General features: G+C 39.5%; 1 protein-coding gene across 12 annotated transcripts in view; it reads right to left on the reverse strand.

Moving 5' to 3' along the window:
• Nucleotides 1–13,562, reverse strand: part of DTNA (dystrobrevin alpha) — a 391,329-nt gene that overhangs the window by 24,849 nt on the left and 352,918 nt on the right. For 11 of the 12 annotated variants that reach the window (XM_029231332.1, XM_029231333.1, XM_029231331.1 and 8 more), the window contains 4 exons: nt 13,083–13,170; nt 11,123–11,220; nt 7,044–7,157; nt 710–806 (listed from right to left, as the gene is read on the reverse strand). In XM_029231332.1, coding sequence (XP_029087165.1) covers nt 710–806; nt 7,044–7,157; nt 11,123–11,220; nt 13,083–13,170 — 397 coding nt within the window. The remainder of the gene's footprint in view (nt 1–709; nt 807–7,043; nt 7,158–11,122; nt 11,221–13,082; nt 13,171–13,562) is intronic. The other variant, XM_029231343.1, reaches the window with a different exon arrangement.

A 13,562-nucleotide genomic window follows, 5' to 3' on the forward strand; every position in this document is an offset into this window, starting at 1 on the left:
TGAGGCCATAATTAGTCTGCTTTTGGGTTGAAATGCAATTTAGTGCATACTGAAGAAGGGAATAAGATTTATGAAAGGAAGAATGCCACTTCCCAATGAGAATTATTATTATAACACTCTGCAGAGGACTTCTATAGATCATCTTATTAAATGTTCTACCTGAAGAAAAGTTAAGGAGATATTCCCATTTACAATTTGCATTTGAAACCCAGAGAAGTTATGTGACTTGCTGCTAAAGCCACACAGATTTGACAACATTTACTGAAATTAACAAAGTTACTCCTCTTAATAAAACTATAATCACCAAAATTATTTAATGGCTGTATCTTCATTTTCTGAATTAGATATTAGCTTCTGTTTCGATTAGTCAGAATTTCTGAAGGCTATGAAATGTAAAATATTTCTAAATAAATCCAGTTTTACTACTTCCAAGGACAAAAGGAACTGTAAATGAGCCAACTGGAAATAAGTTGTGCCATGAAGGTCCTCAGTAGTCTGGTTCCAGGAAATGGATAAGAACGAGCCCTATAATTGACTGCTATCATTTGATGTGCCTAAGAAGAGATACTAAAACTGAGTTTGAAACCACATTTTGGAGGAACTCACATATAGAAATTATGTGCAAATTTCTTTTATTTTTTTAATTAAACATTTTTTTTACAAATGCCACAGTTGTAGGTCTAGGAAACATTTATTTGAAACATCTTACCTTTAGTAGCTTCATGAGACCTTCTAACTGGACCATTAGCTCTCTCCGGCTCTCCTGGAGAGCAGACATTCTCTGTTCCAGCTCATCCTTGCGCTGTCTAAGAAAGAAGCAGTTGTCATCAGAAACAGCATTCAATTCACTGAGCTAATCACATTTGCCAGTCTTGTGGACCGCTAGAAAAAGGGCATCTCTGGGTCTTTGACATAGGTTACCAGGCAGGGAAATGTCAAATGAATGAACAATTATAGCTTGGGTGTATGTTTATTTGTTAAAAGTCATACTAAAACAAAATTAAACTCTTATTGGATATTTACCCCCATCTACCCTGAATTAACTATTTAATGAAATCTTTTCTGAATGCTTATTATGTCACGGGCCCTGTGCTGTGCCATTGGGTTCCCTTGAGATAATAAACAAAAACCAAATTGTCACTGAAAAAGGCCAATCCCTCAGATCCTCCAAAACCAAGGACCCTTTTGTAAATCTCACAGAAAACACTGATTACCTTAGTATGTGGAAATCGGATTTAGAAAAGTACATTTTTCATCTCTTCAATTCTTAGTATGCAATGTGGTGCCTTTCAGAGGAGAAATATTCGTGGTATAGTTTTTATAGTCGATATAAATCTTCTGGCTTCGGTTTGGCTGCATAGAGTGAGGTCAGAATAAAAGGAGTTCCCATACAATTGTTCTAACAATCTACAAGGTTTGTGTTTGCTTAATTTTGGTTTGTTTTGCAGAACTTCTATCAGCTGTCAGCAAGAATGAAAACAATGAAGGACACGAATATTAATGATTCACATTTCTGAAGTATATTTTCCAAATCTATTTCAAATCTATTATTTCATGACCATTAGTGAAAAAGTAATATATACATTTTTTCCTTGCCCCAAAGGCTCCTGTCTGATTTTGAAATATTGGAAATTATATTTTAAAAAGTGTGTGGATGCTTTAACCATGTACGTGTTAATGTATGACTAAGTATGCCTAATCTCAATGGCACAGACACAATATTAAGTGGAGCTATAGCAGGGACTCTGAAATGAAAAACTGACAATATAAAAATGTCACACTGAGTTAGGTCAATGACTCATCCAATTAAAAGATATTTTGTGGGAGGACAGGTTATGGATATAAAGGAGACATTTTTAATTTGCTTTCATATAGGCCTTCTCTATAATGAATTATGAATTTAAAACTCATAAACACATCACTCTTTTGAAAATATTTATATTTTGGGCTTTTATTGCCATTTAAAGCTTATTCCAGAGCAATCCTTCCTTTGATTTTCTCTACAATTGCCTCTTTTCTGAATCCCGAGGACAAGGCACATCATAATTTTATAGACTTTAATTCTATCTTATTTTAGTCTTTGGTCTTCCTGGTCTGTAGCGTTCTAATTTTGAAAGTCTTGCCCAATTTGAAAATATTCTTCAATGACAAACCCATTAGCTGTTTTTTCTTTGACCTTGTCTGCACATGGTGTTCCAACTACATCCTCAGAAGGGCTTGGCAGAAGAGTAGATAATGTTTCTGATTTATTTCCAGTTCTCTTCTAGATACTGTTCTATAAATTTTGGCCTTTTGATCATAAGAGCACTTTGAGAAGAAGGCTGAAGCAAACTTCTAATATTACAGGTAAGAAATATTAAGAGAAGCATCCAAAAACTATCAGAAAAAGTTAGCTTATAGTAACCTATAATTAACCAACATTGAAAAAACCTTACTTGTACATTTATCTTACAGTAGTACTCTTTCAAAACATGACATTTACTCTTTCATGCACTTGATCGAATTACATTTTTAAAAATCATTTAATAATGATAATAATAATTTTTAAAAAATCATTTAATAATGTCTTCTCTGTGTTTATACCAGTGGTTACCAAATGTGGGTAACACATCTGTGGTGTAGCCTCCACTGTTCCAAGGAAAAATGAGAAAACAAGGACTAAGTAGTGATTTTATTTTCATAGAGCTAAAACTATTCACGTCTGAACGAATGCCTTTTATTCTGTCAGATTATTTCTAGCTTTGTGTGTGCATTAAAACCTACTTTCTTTAGGACAGCGTTGGAACGATAGGCAAAATTTTAATATGAACTGTATATTAGATAATAATAAATAACAATATTAACTTTCCTGAATTTGATGATGATACCACGGTTATCCAAGAGAATGTCTTCTTTTTTCTTAGAAAATATATACATAAGTATTTAGGGATAAAGCGTTATAATGTCTGCAATTTACTCTCAAATGGCTCATCAAAAATGCATATGTAATTTACATATATAAGCATATATAGGGAGATGCAGAAGGGTGTGGCAAAATGTTTGCAACCTCTAGGTGAAGCGTAGAAGGAAATTCATTGTGATATTCTTACAACACTTCTGTAGGCTTAAAGTTTTTTCAAAATAAAAAGTTGAAAAATATACTGTCATTCATGAAACTTGCAATAACAGATGATGGTAGTTTAAAAATGTCATTATATGGTAAAACAAAAAGTACTCAACTTTATGTTGTTTCCCCAAAATAATAAAAAAATTAAGCTGGTCTAATGAAATTCAAGTCTGGAAACCACAGACGTGCATCAGAGATTATGATTCCATTTTTAATTGGTAAAAACAAAAAAAAGTCTCTTTATATTAATAAGTTTTCTCGAAGAATAATTTTATATACTTTGAAAAGAATGCCATGTGTATAATACGATGCTTATTTTTTAGGCAAGGGATAGATATGAAAATTTATACTTGTTTTTCTTAAGATTTGTAGTGTCAAGTTGCTTCTGCAGTTTTCATTAATGTTTTCTTCATTATAGAACATGGTATTGTCTTTGCAAACATAGTTCTTTAGCTGTCTTTTAATGGTTCTGCAGTGGGAAGCCTCACTAGATCACCTTGCAAAATTTCTCTCAGGTACTCCATCCAATATGGGAAGGAAAGACCTAGGGAACCACATGGAATGTTCCAGCCCTTTCTCTGCTTCATCTGTGCCTCTTGATTGCCTGTATTCTTGAAATTATGAGTAAAGCTCAATACTAGAGTAAGATCATGTGAATCTGACTTGACAATCTAATCCACTGTGTTAACCTGATACGTAACTCATTCTCTAATGGCTTCCTGTTGTAGGATTGATAGCAATATCCTCAAGATGAATGAACTAAATGAACAATAAAATGGAGGATGATAAATGTGATAGCAGTGTAGATGGACCGGAGGCTGGGAATCAGGAAAGTGTTTATTATAATAGTACAGGCAGGAGATAATTAAGACCCAAGGAACAGAGATAGAATATACCTGTGATGTTCATTGTGCAGGATCCTGGGCAAGTTATTTAACTTCTGTGGATCTCAGTTTCTTTATCTATAAAAAGACTATAATAGTAATGTCCAGCTCCCAGGATTTTTTTTTTTACAGCTACTGTATGGAACAGTGTATGTAGAGCTTAGTGCATAGAAAGTGTCAGATTAGCACGCAGAAATGCCTATCCTATAATCCTATTCAGTTGCCAGATCTCGGTTGCAAACCTGGCTTTCCACTTTCTTGTGGCTAAAGTAAAAAGGGAAATATGATCATTTAGAAAGGTCATGATGCCCTTAAGATAAAAATAAACTATGCGTTCATGAAAAGCAAAGCTCTGATCTTGCTGCCCCCATTCCCCTACTAAATACATTTCTCCTGTTGGCTTCTCAGTAAGAGGCCCAGAAAGGATGTAACAGGTGGAGAAGACCTCTGTCAAAGCTACAATAAGGAGTCCCTTTGGCGGCTTCACATGGTCACCCCTCAATGGGAACTCAAGGCCAAAGTAATTGGCGAGAAGTCATTGTTTTGGAACTCTTTGAAAGTCTGAAATGACTAAAAGATAAAACACCCACAGCAGGTTTTCTTAACCTGGGATGTCAGGGTATCTTTGAAATCCCCAAATTGTTAAAAAGTGCTTAGCACAGTATAAATGGTTCATAAGCATCTAAAGAAATACACTTCAAGGGAGTGTACTTCTTCTTCCAGGCAGAAGAAATGTGGAGAATATGGAGGCAGGCAAGTGAATCAGCTAGGATTTAGGTGTCTCAAGCCTCAAGCCTTATGTGTGGGCCACCAGCTGACAGTGATGGCCGAAAGTCTAGAAGTTCCCCACAGAACCAGACTCCTTAGTGTAGCTTTGAGCTAGGCTGGGGTCATGGGAATGCCCACGAGTCAGGGCCAGAGGATGGTTAAAATTATTGGTCTGTTCCAAGATAGCAACATCAAGGAGGGAAGAAATATCAGTTGGAAAAGTCATCATCAGTGAACCAGGCACATAAGGATGCCTTCCCAGATGGTATCATCCTAACGGAACCAAATACTTTGGAACCAAAGCAAATGCTAACTGGGGGGAACCAGTGAAAATGCTTATGAAAATTCCTAGTCACCACCCTTCCACTAGAGAATGGGACGGCCAGTGAAGAGTTATAAAGAACATTCCAGGCAGAGACAGGGTGCCCTGAGGTGTAGATGAATGACTATTCTATTAAGTTGGTTTATTCGGTTATATTTCTGTGTACACTAGACTTAACTTTCTTGTAAGTCTCGAGGGCCTACATGATCCTATTTGGCAAAAGATGCTTTCAAGCAGTGATTTTACTTTCACATGCCTTTGAGGAGGAGGATGTAAAACATCCCTTTTTCCTTCCTTTCATTTTCATCCCTTCTGGGTGATGGTAGTAGAATGTGCAAGAATTTCTAATACATCTCTGTGAAAGTAGGACCAGAAATCCCATACGTTGAAAAGGAAGAATTTCTGTTCCTTCCATTAAATTATTTTGTTCTTCCAAAGTATGACGTGATCTCCTCACATCAAGCAGCCTCCACCAAGATGCAAGTTCTATAGGTCTCCTTTCCATAACTCAGGCCTTTGGTGGGTTTGCCCCTCTAGCCAGGGGCACAAACCTGGGGAGACTGGATCCCAGCTGAGAGGCAGGGCCTGCCCCCGGCCAGATGTGCTGAGTGCCCAGATGTTAATACGGCCAAAGGGCAGGGTTAGAGTGGAACCCCCGGAAACATCCATGACTATAATCAATAGGGACTTGATAAAATCCAAATATAGCCATAGAGAATCTGCTTAATTTAGTCTCTTTGTATGGAGGAAGTAAGTGGCACTCTAACTCTGACAAGAGTTTCTGAGAAGAGGCATCTGTACTTATTATAAAAATTATGCCTCAGAGTTAGATTTACCTGAAATATACTTGGCATCCAAAATGAAAGATAGAAAGAATGTTATACTTGCTAACTACAAGTGCCTTGTGAAATATCCGTATGACATGTTCATGAGGGAATGTCTTTGAGTTTATGTCTGTGTTGTTTATTACACAGACAGGTTTGGGTAAGTGCCATATTCAAGGTATGGTGGTTAAGTCTGATTGGAGCCCATGGTGTGACTCTCCTTTTGCACGTGGTCACAGTCCTCATCCACGTCTTACTACTCTCTACCGGCCTGACCCTGAGAAGTGCCCTGAAATTCAGGGCTTGAACCAAAAGACCTTCTTAGGTCCTTCCTAACTCAAATATTTCATGATGACAGACTAGGTAACACCAGGCCTTTAAATTCATTTGTAGAACAAGAAGGTATGAAAATCTGTATGCAAAGCTATTAGGGACCAAGATTTAGAGATAATTTATGGGTCACAGGTAAATTTTTAAATTTAAAAAACTGTGATGATTCTTTAGTTGTTTACATGTTTGTTTTGTTGATCACTTTTATCATAAACCTATTGTTGATAGTGCAAATAACTAAAGAGAGTTGAGTTCAAATTTTTTCCAGTAAGACAGATACAGAGAACAAACAAGTGGTTACCAATGGGGAAAGGGAAGGGAGGAGTGGCAATATAGGGGTAGGACATTAACAGGTACAAACTATTATGTATAAAATAAGCTATAAGGATATAGTGTACAACACAGAATACAGCCAATATTTTATAAAAACTATAAATGAGGTATAACTTTTAAAAATTGGGCATCACTATGTTGTATACCTGTAACTTATATAATATTGTACATCAACTATACTTTAATTAAAAAAAGAGAGTGCACTATAAAAAATTCTGTTTTCCGGTGAAACATTTTGTTTCGGATCTAAAGAACACTGTTTCCTTTTCTCTGTGTCAAAGAAAAAAAATAAATAAATAAACAGCCTCTTTCCCAAACCTCCAAATTCCAGCAATTAGATGTGTGCTATTAAAAAAAAACAAACAGATGTTAGCAGCTATGGTGGCTGAGGACCGTTTTCTGGTGGACACTGTTAGACTTTATTGATGATCTCAGACACCTGTATTTCCTGAGATGCCTTGGGCTCCTTTTCTTACCTGAGGAGGCGGAGCTCTGCCAGCAGAGTGGGGTTTTGCTGCGCCTTCTCTGGAGTGGGCTGAGAAGCTTGTTCATGCTCTAGCCGCAGCCTCTGGATCTCCTGTAAGATTTCTCTTGGGAGAGAGGAGGAAGGTAAGAAACCCAGGTCAGTTAACTTCCAGGATGTCCAGGATCTAACATCTGAGTAGATCAGGGCCACCAGAACAAAGAAAGAAGGGGTCATCCTATGTGTTGGAGCAGAACCAACCCTCACTACCTGACTGTGTTTACGAGGTGTTGGCTGTAGCTAGTTGGGTTAGGGAACCATTGACTGAAACCTCCCGCCTTGGCCAGGTACGATGATAACTGATAACTGCTTGCCTGAGTTGTCTCACAACAGGAGGTTCCGATAAGGAACATGGTGCTCCCACTAAAAACTAACCAGGAGAATTTGGGAGGGGCCAAGACAGGGAGGAGACGACCAATCTCCCAGAATCCTTTGTGCTGGAATCCATCTTGGATGAGAGATGCGCGCGCCACCAGGAAGGACCCTGAGTCAGACCAAATATGGGCCAAGCAAGATGATTGGCCAGAGACATCCCGGAAACTAAGCCCATTACCATAAAACCTGAGACTGCGAGCCACGTGGCAGAGCAGATCTCCTGCGTTCCCTTACCCTGCTGCTCAGCCCCCGGGCGCCCGTTCATTCCCAATAAACGCTTTGCTTTGTCAATATGTGTCTCCTCCTTGGACAATTCATTTCTGAGTGTTAGACAAGAGCCCACTCTCCGGCCCTGGAACATTGTTGCCCCTTCCTGCAACAGTTGGGTGCTCTGGGTGAGGGGATACTGCCTTCATCTCCAGTACATACAAACTAGGAAGACTCTGCAATATGTCATTGCAATATGTCAAGCTGAGTGTTCTCCCCAGGACCTAACACTCTCTCTAGTCAGTAATATAATGCTGTGGTAATGTGTTCAACTTTGCAAAGCGCACTGCTTAAGAGACAAAAATGAATCTTCCTCTTATTTATGATCTCAGTCTGACACCAAGTAAGAGATGCTTGGAAAAAATAAGGGTAAATGGTGCTCATTTTGCAAAACTAAATAACCCCATTCTCTCACTAGGAATGAAATTCTTCTCACTGAATTTATCTGAGAAGCCCCCAGGTAGGCAAAATTCTTTCTCTTTTCCTTAATATTTTCAGCCTTAACAATGTATCTGAATAAGGGTAGCCTTGTGAAGGAAAGTGCTTTTAAAAGGATTCTCTGTAATTGAGTCTGTGACATAAGAGTGCTATTGGCGTGACCCCTATCAGGGGTGAGACATGTCAGTCTATTATTGATGTTGGGGCCTGGGCTGCCCTGCATTGAGGTGAACATTAGGCCAGCCATAAGGGATGGGTGACCGATGTAAGACAAATTATCCCTAAGTGAGTTAGAAGCTATTAAGCAAGGTTAGAAGTCACAGGTTCTTGGGGGAGGGGTCAGTCTCCCATCCAGCAAAATGCAGAAGAGCCCATAAGATAGAACGAAGCACCAAGAATGAAAGGTGAACTTGGTGAGCAAGGGGGATGGGTGGCTTTCCATCTGAGAGGCTGATTTACAACCTCCTGCTTCACAAACATGCCAGAATCAAGAAGCTAATTACCAGTGAGTCACTACACCTCTCATGGGTATGGTGGGAGCTTGGACCATAATTCAGTGGTTTTCAACTTGTTTTTTTGTCCCCCTTGGTGTTCTATAGTGGAAAATTTTCTTTAAAAGAAATCTTCCATGGAAACCCAACATGTCACACAGTTAAGAAGGAACTTCTCTGGTTAAAGAAAGGGGGGTGCCCTGTGCTACTAGCTCTTCTTCCTCTTCATACACCCCTACAGGGCCCCTGAACTCCCAGAGAGGCCAGCCTGAAAATCAGTGAACTGAGATTTCCAAGATCTTGAGGGCTAACATCCTGACATTCTGTGACTTCCACTAGCTCTCCTTGTTGGTTCTCAGGACAGAGCCATGACACAGCCATTTAGCCCAAGGAAGAAAGAGAGAGAAGCAGCTCTGATCAGATGAGAATAAAGGTAAGATAGGTAAGGAGCATGAAGGCTTAGACTACACCCAGGGACTGTGCTGTCTTCTTTAGTCTTATTTAATCCTCATAACAGTTCTATTGTATATAGACTAGTATAGTACCAATAGTTCTATTGGTACTGCTATTATCTGTTTTATGAATGAGGGAATCAAGCACATACCAGTTAGAAGTCGTGCCCAATTTCAATAAGTAGGTGGTAGCATTCATTTGAACTTAGGCAGGTTTGCCCCAAAGCCCATATGTGTTCGACTCCTTCAGTCTTTGGTACTTGCTTGGACAGGTCTAGCCTAGGCAGGCTGTGACTTCCGCAATGTAATCTGAAGAGTCCAGCTACTCCTAATACTAACTCTAACTGGCTCCTCTAAGGAGGCTCTAAGAAAGCATTATCTTCTAAAGATCATTTCTGAAATGTCTAAATGACTACCTAGGGTAGTCATGGAGTCAAGTGAGGAATTCCATCCTTCCTTGAAGCCCAGAGATCTGATTATTGGGTTAACTGTCACTTTGGAGACCATGGGATCCCTGGGTGAATTTCCGTGGTGCAGGAACTGTGACCTGGATAAGCTTCTGGGATGTGGTTCTGGGGTCTTTGGAAGGCATGAGGCCGTTGGCTTAGAGAGATGAGTTCAGGAGGGACTAGATGCTCTTCAGGCACGGGGCGGGGAAAGAACTCAGGGAAAGGATGAAGCTCTCTTTCTGCCAACTCTTCTCATTTCCATTCCTTTATTCCCTCTCATCCTAAAAACATGTATTCAGAGATTGCAATCCCAAAATGCCCTAGAAACAAGCAGTAAGAGTGGTAGCGTGGTACAGCCAGCACATTCATGGGGTTTCTTGCTGATTCTGGAATCCCACATGGAGGTAGATATCCCTGGGTTATTTCCTTAAAGGAAGTCCCGATTTCCCCTCAAGTGTGCTATCCCCATGCTGAGTGGAAGCAGAGAATCGGAAGGGAAAACAAAGTGCTTTGGAGAGATGGGAGAGTAGATTAAAATTGAAACCAAGATATTTGTGGGCTTGTAAATTTTCACTTTAGTCTTTTTTTCTTTCTAAGAATATGAAAATGTGCCAAGTGAGTTTGTATCTTCCTTTTAATTTTTTTTTTTTCTATAGAATTTTAAAGAATAGCATGACTGGGCTTCCCTGGTGGTGCAGTGGTTGAGAGTCTGCCTGCCGATGCAGGGGACGTGGGTTTGTGCCCCGGTCCGGGAGGGTCCCACATGCCGCGGAGTGGCTGGGCCCGTGAGCCACGGCCGCTGAGCCTGCGCGTCCGGAGCCTGTGCTCCGCAACGGGAGAGGCCGCAACAGTGAGAGGCCCGAGTACCACAAAAAAAAAAAAAAAAAAAAAGAATAGCATGACCATTTATCCCAAAATTTTCAGGTCATACTCTACAGGTATGCAACAATGATCAAAACCTCCTCCTTTACCAGTCTGATCTCAGAAGGGACATCAGTGTTTAAAGATGAGATTAAGTACTAAGACAGCTTGGTGTTGTTCTAAGAAATACAGAATGTACAAGTCGTTCTTATATGAGGCTTACTCAGCATTGAGTTTGAGATCTGACTCAGATATTTATTACTTTCTCACTCAGTATATATTGACTGAGTTTCTACACTGTTACAATGTACCAGGCATGGTTCTGGAGCTCAGGGGCCATTTGTCACAGCCTCTGTTCTCAAAGAACTTCCATATCAGTCAGGGAAGACAGACAATAAAAAGGAAACAAACACTTAAATGCGACTTTTTTTCAGAGAGAGATGTCATACACACACACACACACACACACACACACACACACACACACGGATGTAACAGAGAGTGGTTCCTGGAATAGGAGGTAGTGGGAGAGATCAGACAGGTGATCTTTTAGGAGGTGGCATTTGAGCTGAGATCTGAATGATGGGAAGGAGCCATCTCTGCAGAGACCCTGAGGAAGAGCTTTCTAAGCTGCAAAAACAACCGATACTTTAAAGGCTGTAAAGAAAGTAAGAAGCAGGAGTGTCCCAAAAACCTTACCTGTTCTTGTTTTCTAGTTCTGCGATCAGCTGCCTTTGTTGCTTATTTGCATCAATGGTGAAGGAGATGTCAGGGGCACTCCTCTGCTGCGCTGGCTGCTGGAAAATATGTGGTTTATACTATTTAGTACTGGGAAGGGGAACCGACCTGTGTTTGAAAAGACAGGAGTCGTGAGATATGCACAAGAAAGAAAAAACTATTTCTATCAAAACAAAAAAAGCAAAACGTAAAATTAAATGGCCATTCCTCTCCTAAGGACCAGCTTTTTTAGGGATCTGGAGCACATCTATGCAGTGGAAAGCAGAATAGAATCCTTTGGCAGGCAAATATACAAAACATGGGAAAAATTGGTTTTTAGCTTTCTGACTTGAAATCTTTGGGGAACTAGTACATTCTTGCCATGCTGTTCCCATCGCAACTATTCTTTCAGTAAAGGTGGGGTTAAAAAAATATATCACTGCTGAAGTATCTCTTTCTCTAGAGTTACTGTTTAACCACTGTAATATATAATTAAAAATTGTATAGTTTTAAAGTCATAGTTAATATGACTTTCTTTTCTTCTTTTGGTCAACATACTTTTAGCATTTCTGTATTCATATATGTAATTTTACACTGATGGATTGCAACCAGCTTTAACAACTGGTGTATACGCAGTCATAACTTTCTCCATTCTTTTGTTTTTTTTAATAAAGTTATTTATTTATTTATTTTTGCCTGCGTTGGGTCATCATTGCTGCGCTTGGCCTTTCTCTAGTTGAGGCAAGCAGGCTACTCTTCATTGCAGTGCATGGGCTTCTCATTGCGGTGGCTTCTCTTGTTGTGGAGCATGGGCTCCAGGCACGTGGGCTTCAGTAGTTGTGGCATGTGGGCTCTAGAGCACAGGCTCAGTAGTTGTGGCGCACGGGCTTAGTTGCTCCGCGGCGTGTGGGATCTTCCCGGATCAGAGCTCGAACCCGTGTCCCCTGCATTGGCAGGCGGATTCTTAACCACTGCGCCACCAGGGAAGTCCCTCTCCATTCTTACATAATCACATATATATAAGAATATGATTATATAAGAATATATATGTATATATATCTCATATACCATATTTATATATGTATTTATGTGTATGTGTATTTAGTCAAGGGCTTATTTGATATTGTTTTGTAAAAGCAGGGTCAGATTACGTAGACTTCCCTGTGCCTTGCTTTCTTTGCTCTACCGTACATTATAGAAATTCCTCAATGTCAGTCATTATTGCTTTTAAAGCAAATTTAAAAAAATTACAACTAATCTTTCTACCAAAGAATGCCACGGTTTAAAAAATAACACCATTGCCTAAGCCCAAAGACATGGTGAAACTCAGCCTGAGTTTTCATTTCTAGAAAACTAACCATAGGGAAAGGTTTAAACTTGGTAAAGGTCTGGCTTTTATAAAGCTTTTCTATCATTTTTAATTAGTGTTTCTTTTAACAAAGAAATGATTTGCGTTGCTAATGAAGAAGTGTGAGGTCCTATATTTTATATCCTAAATGGTCTTCTATAGCTGGCATATGGGAACTTTGACATGTGATGCAGAGTTTTCTCTTGATTTTACGACATAATTTTCTCTTTCTTGCTATATTGAGAAAAGTAGAAACAACTTTTGATATATATCTCTTGATATATTGATAAAAGTAGAAACTTATCTGAGCCAGCTGTGGATTTGAATCATTGCTTGTTCTTTATATTAACCGATTAGGAATTATCCAGAGAAATTGGGTATTGGTCTGGTTCAGCACTACTGTAGCAGGAATACCTCGAGCTCTGATTCATGCTAGACCAGAATGATAGCTGGAAAGTGAAAATGGAAGCAGTGGAAGGCCAGGTCGTTTTTAGGTCTTGCAGACGGCACAGTAGCAACTACTCAGCTCTGCTGTTGTGGCGTTAGCTATTAGGGTAACAATCAACGTGGCATCCGCTCGTTCAGGGTACTTACAGACGGAGTGGGCTCTGCTGCCAGTCTTGCCGCGTATCTGGCGATCAGCCGGTGCTCTTCATCAAGCCGGGTGGAGCTCTCGAGCATACTATTGAGAACAGAGCAAGAAAGACTCAGTCAGGCAACTGAGAAAAGATGGGAATATTCATACTACCACCTGGAGTGGGCTGGCTATTTCAGTGTTTCAGTGCAAAAAGTTTGATCGTTATACAAAATCCTGTTAGGTTAATGACATCAGACTTGGATTCATGATGTGATCTAATGTGTGGCCAGGAAGGTCCTTAATAAATCCTACCTTACAAAGAAATCTCCAAAGAGGAGTGACTTTCCTGATCAACATTTCTGATGAAAGAATACTTGCTCTTTAATTTAGTCGTATTGCCTTTAACAATTTAATTTCCTTATGACAAAGTAATACATGTCTGAAACCAACATGATAGACAATATGAAAGCAAGAAGGAAGAAGAAACCAATTTGTGG

The sequence above is a fragment of the Monodon monoceros genome, unplaced genomic scaffold, assembly GCF_005190385.1.
Source record: "Monodon monoceros isolate NGI ecotype Baffin Bay Population unplaced genomic scaffold, NGI_Narwhal_1 Super_Scaffold_1, whole genome shotgun sequence".
Classification (NCBI taxonomy): domain Eukaryota; kingdom Metazoa; phylum Chordata; class Mammalia; order Artiodactyla; family Monodontidae; genus Monodon; species Monodon monoceros.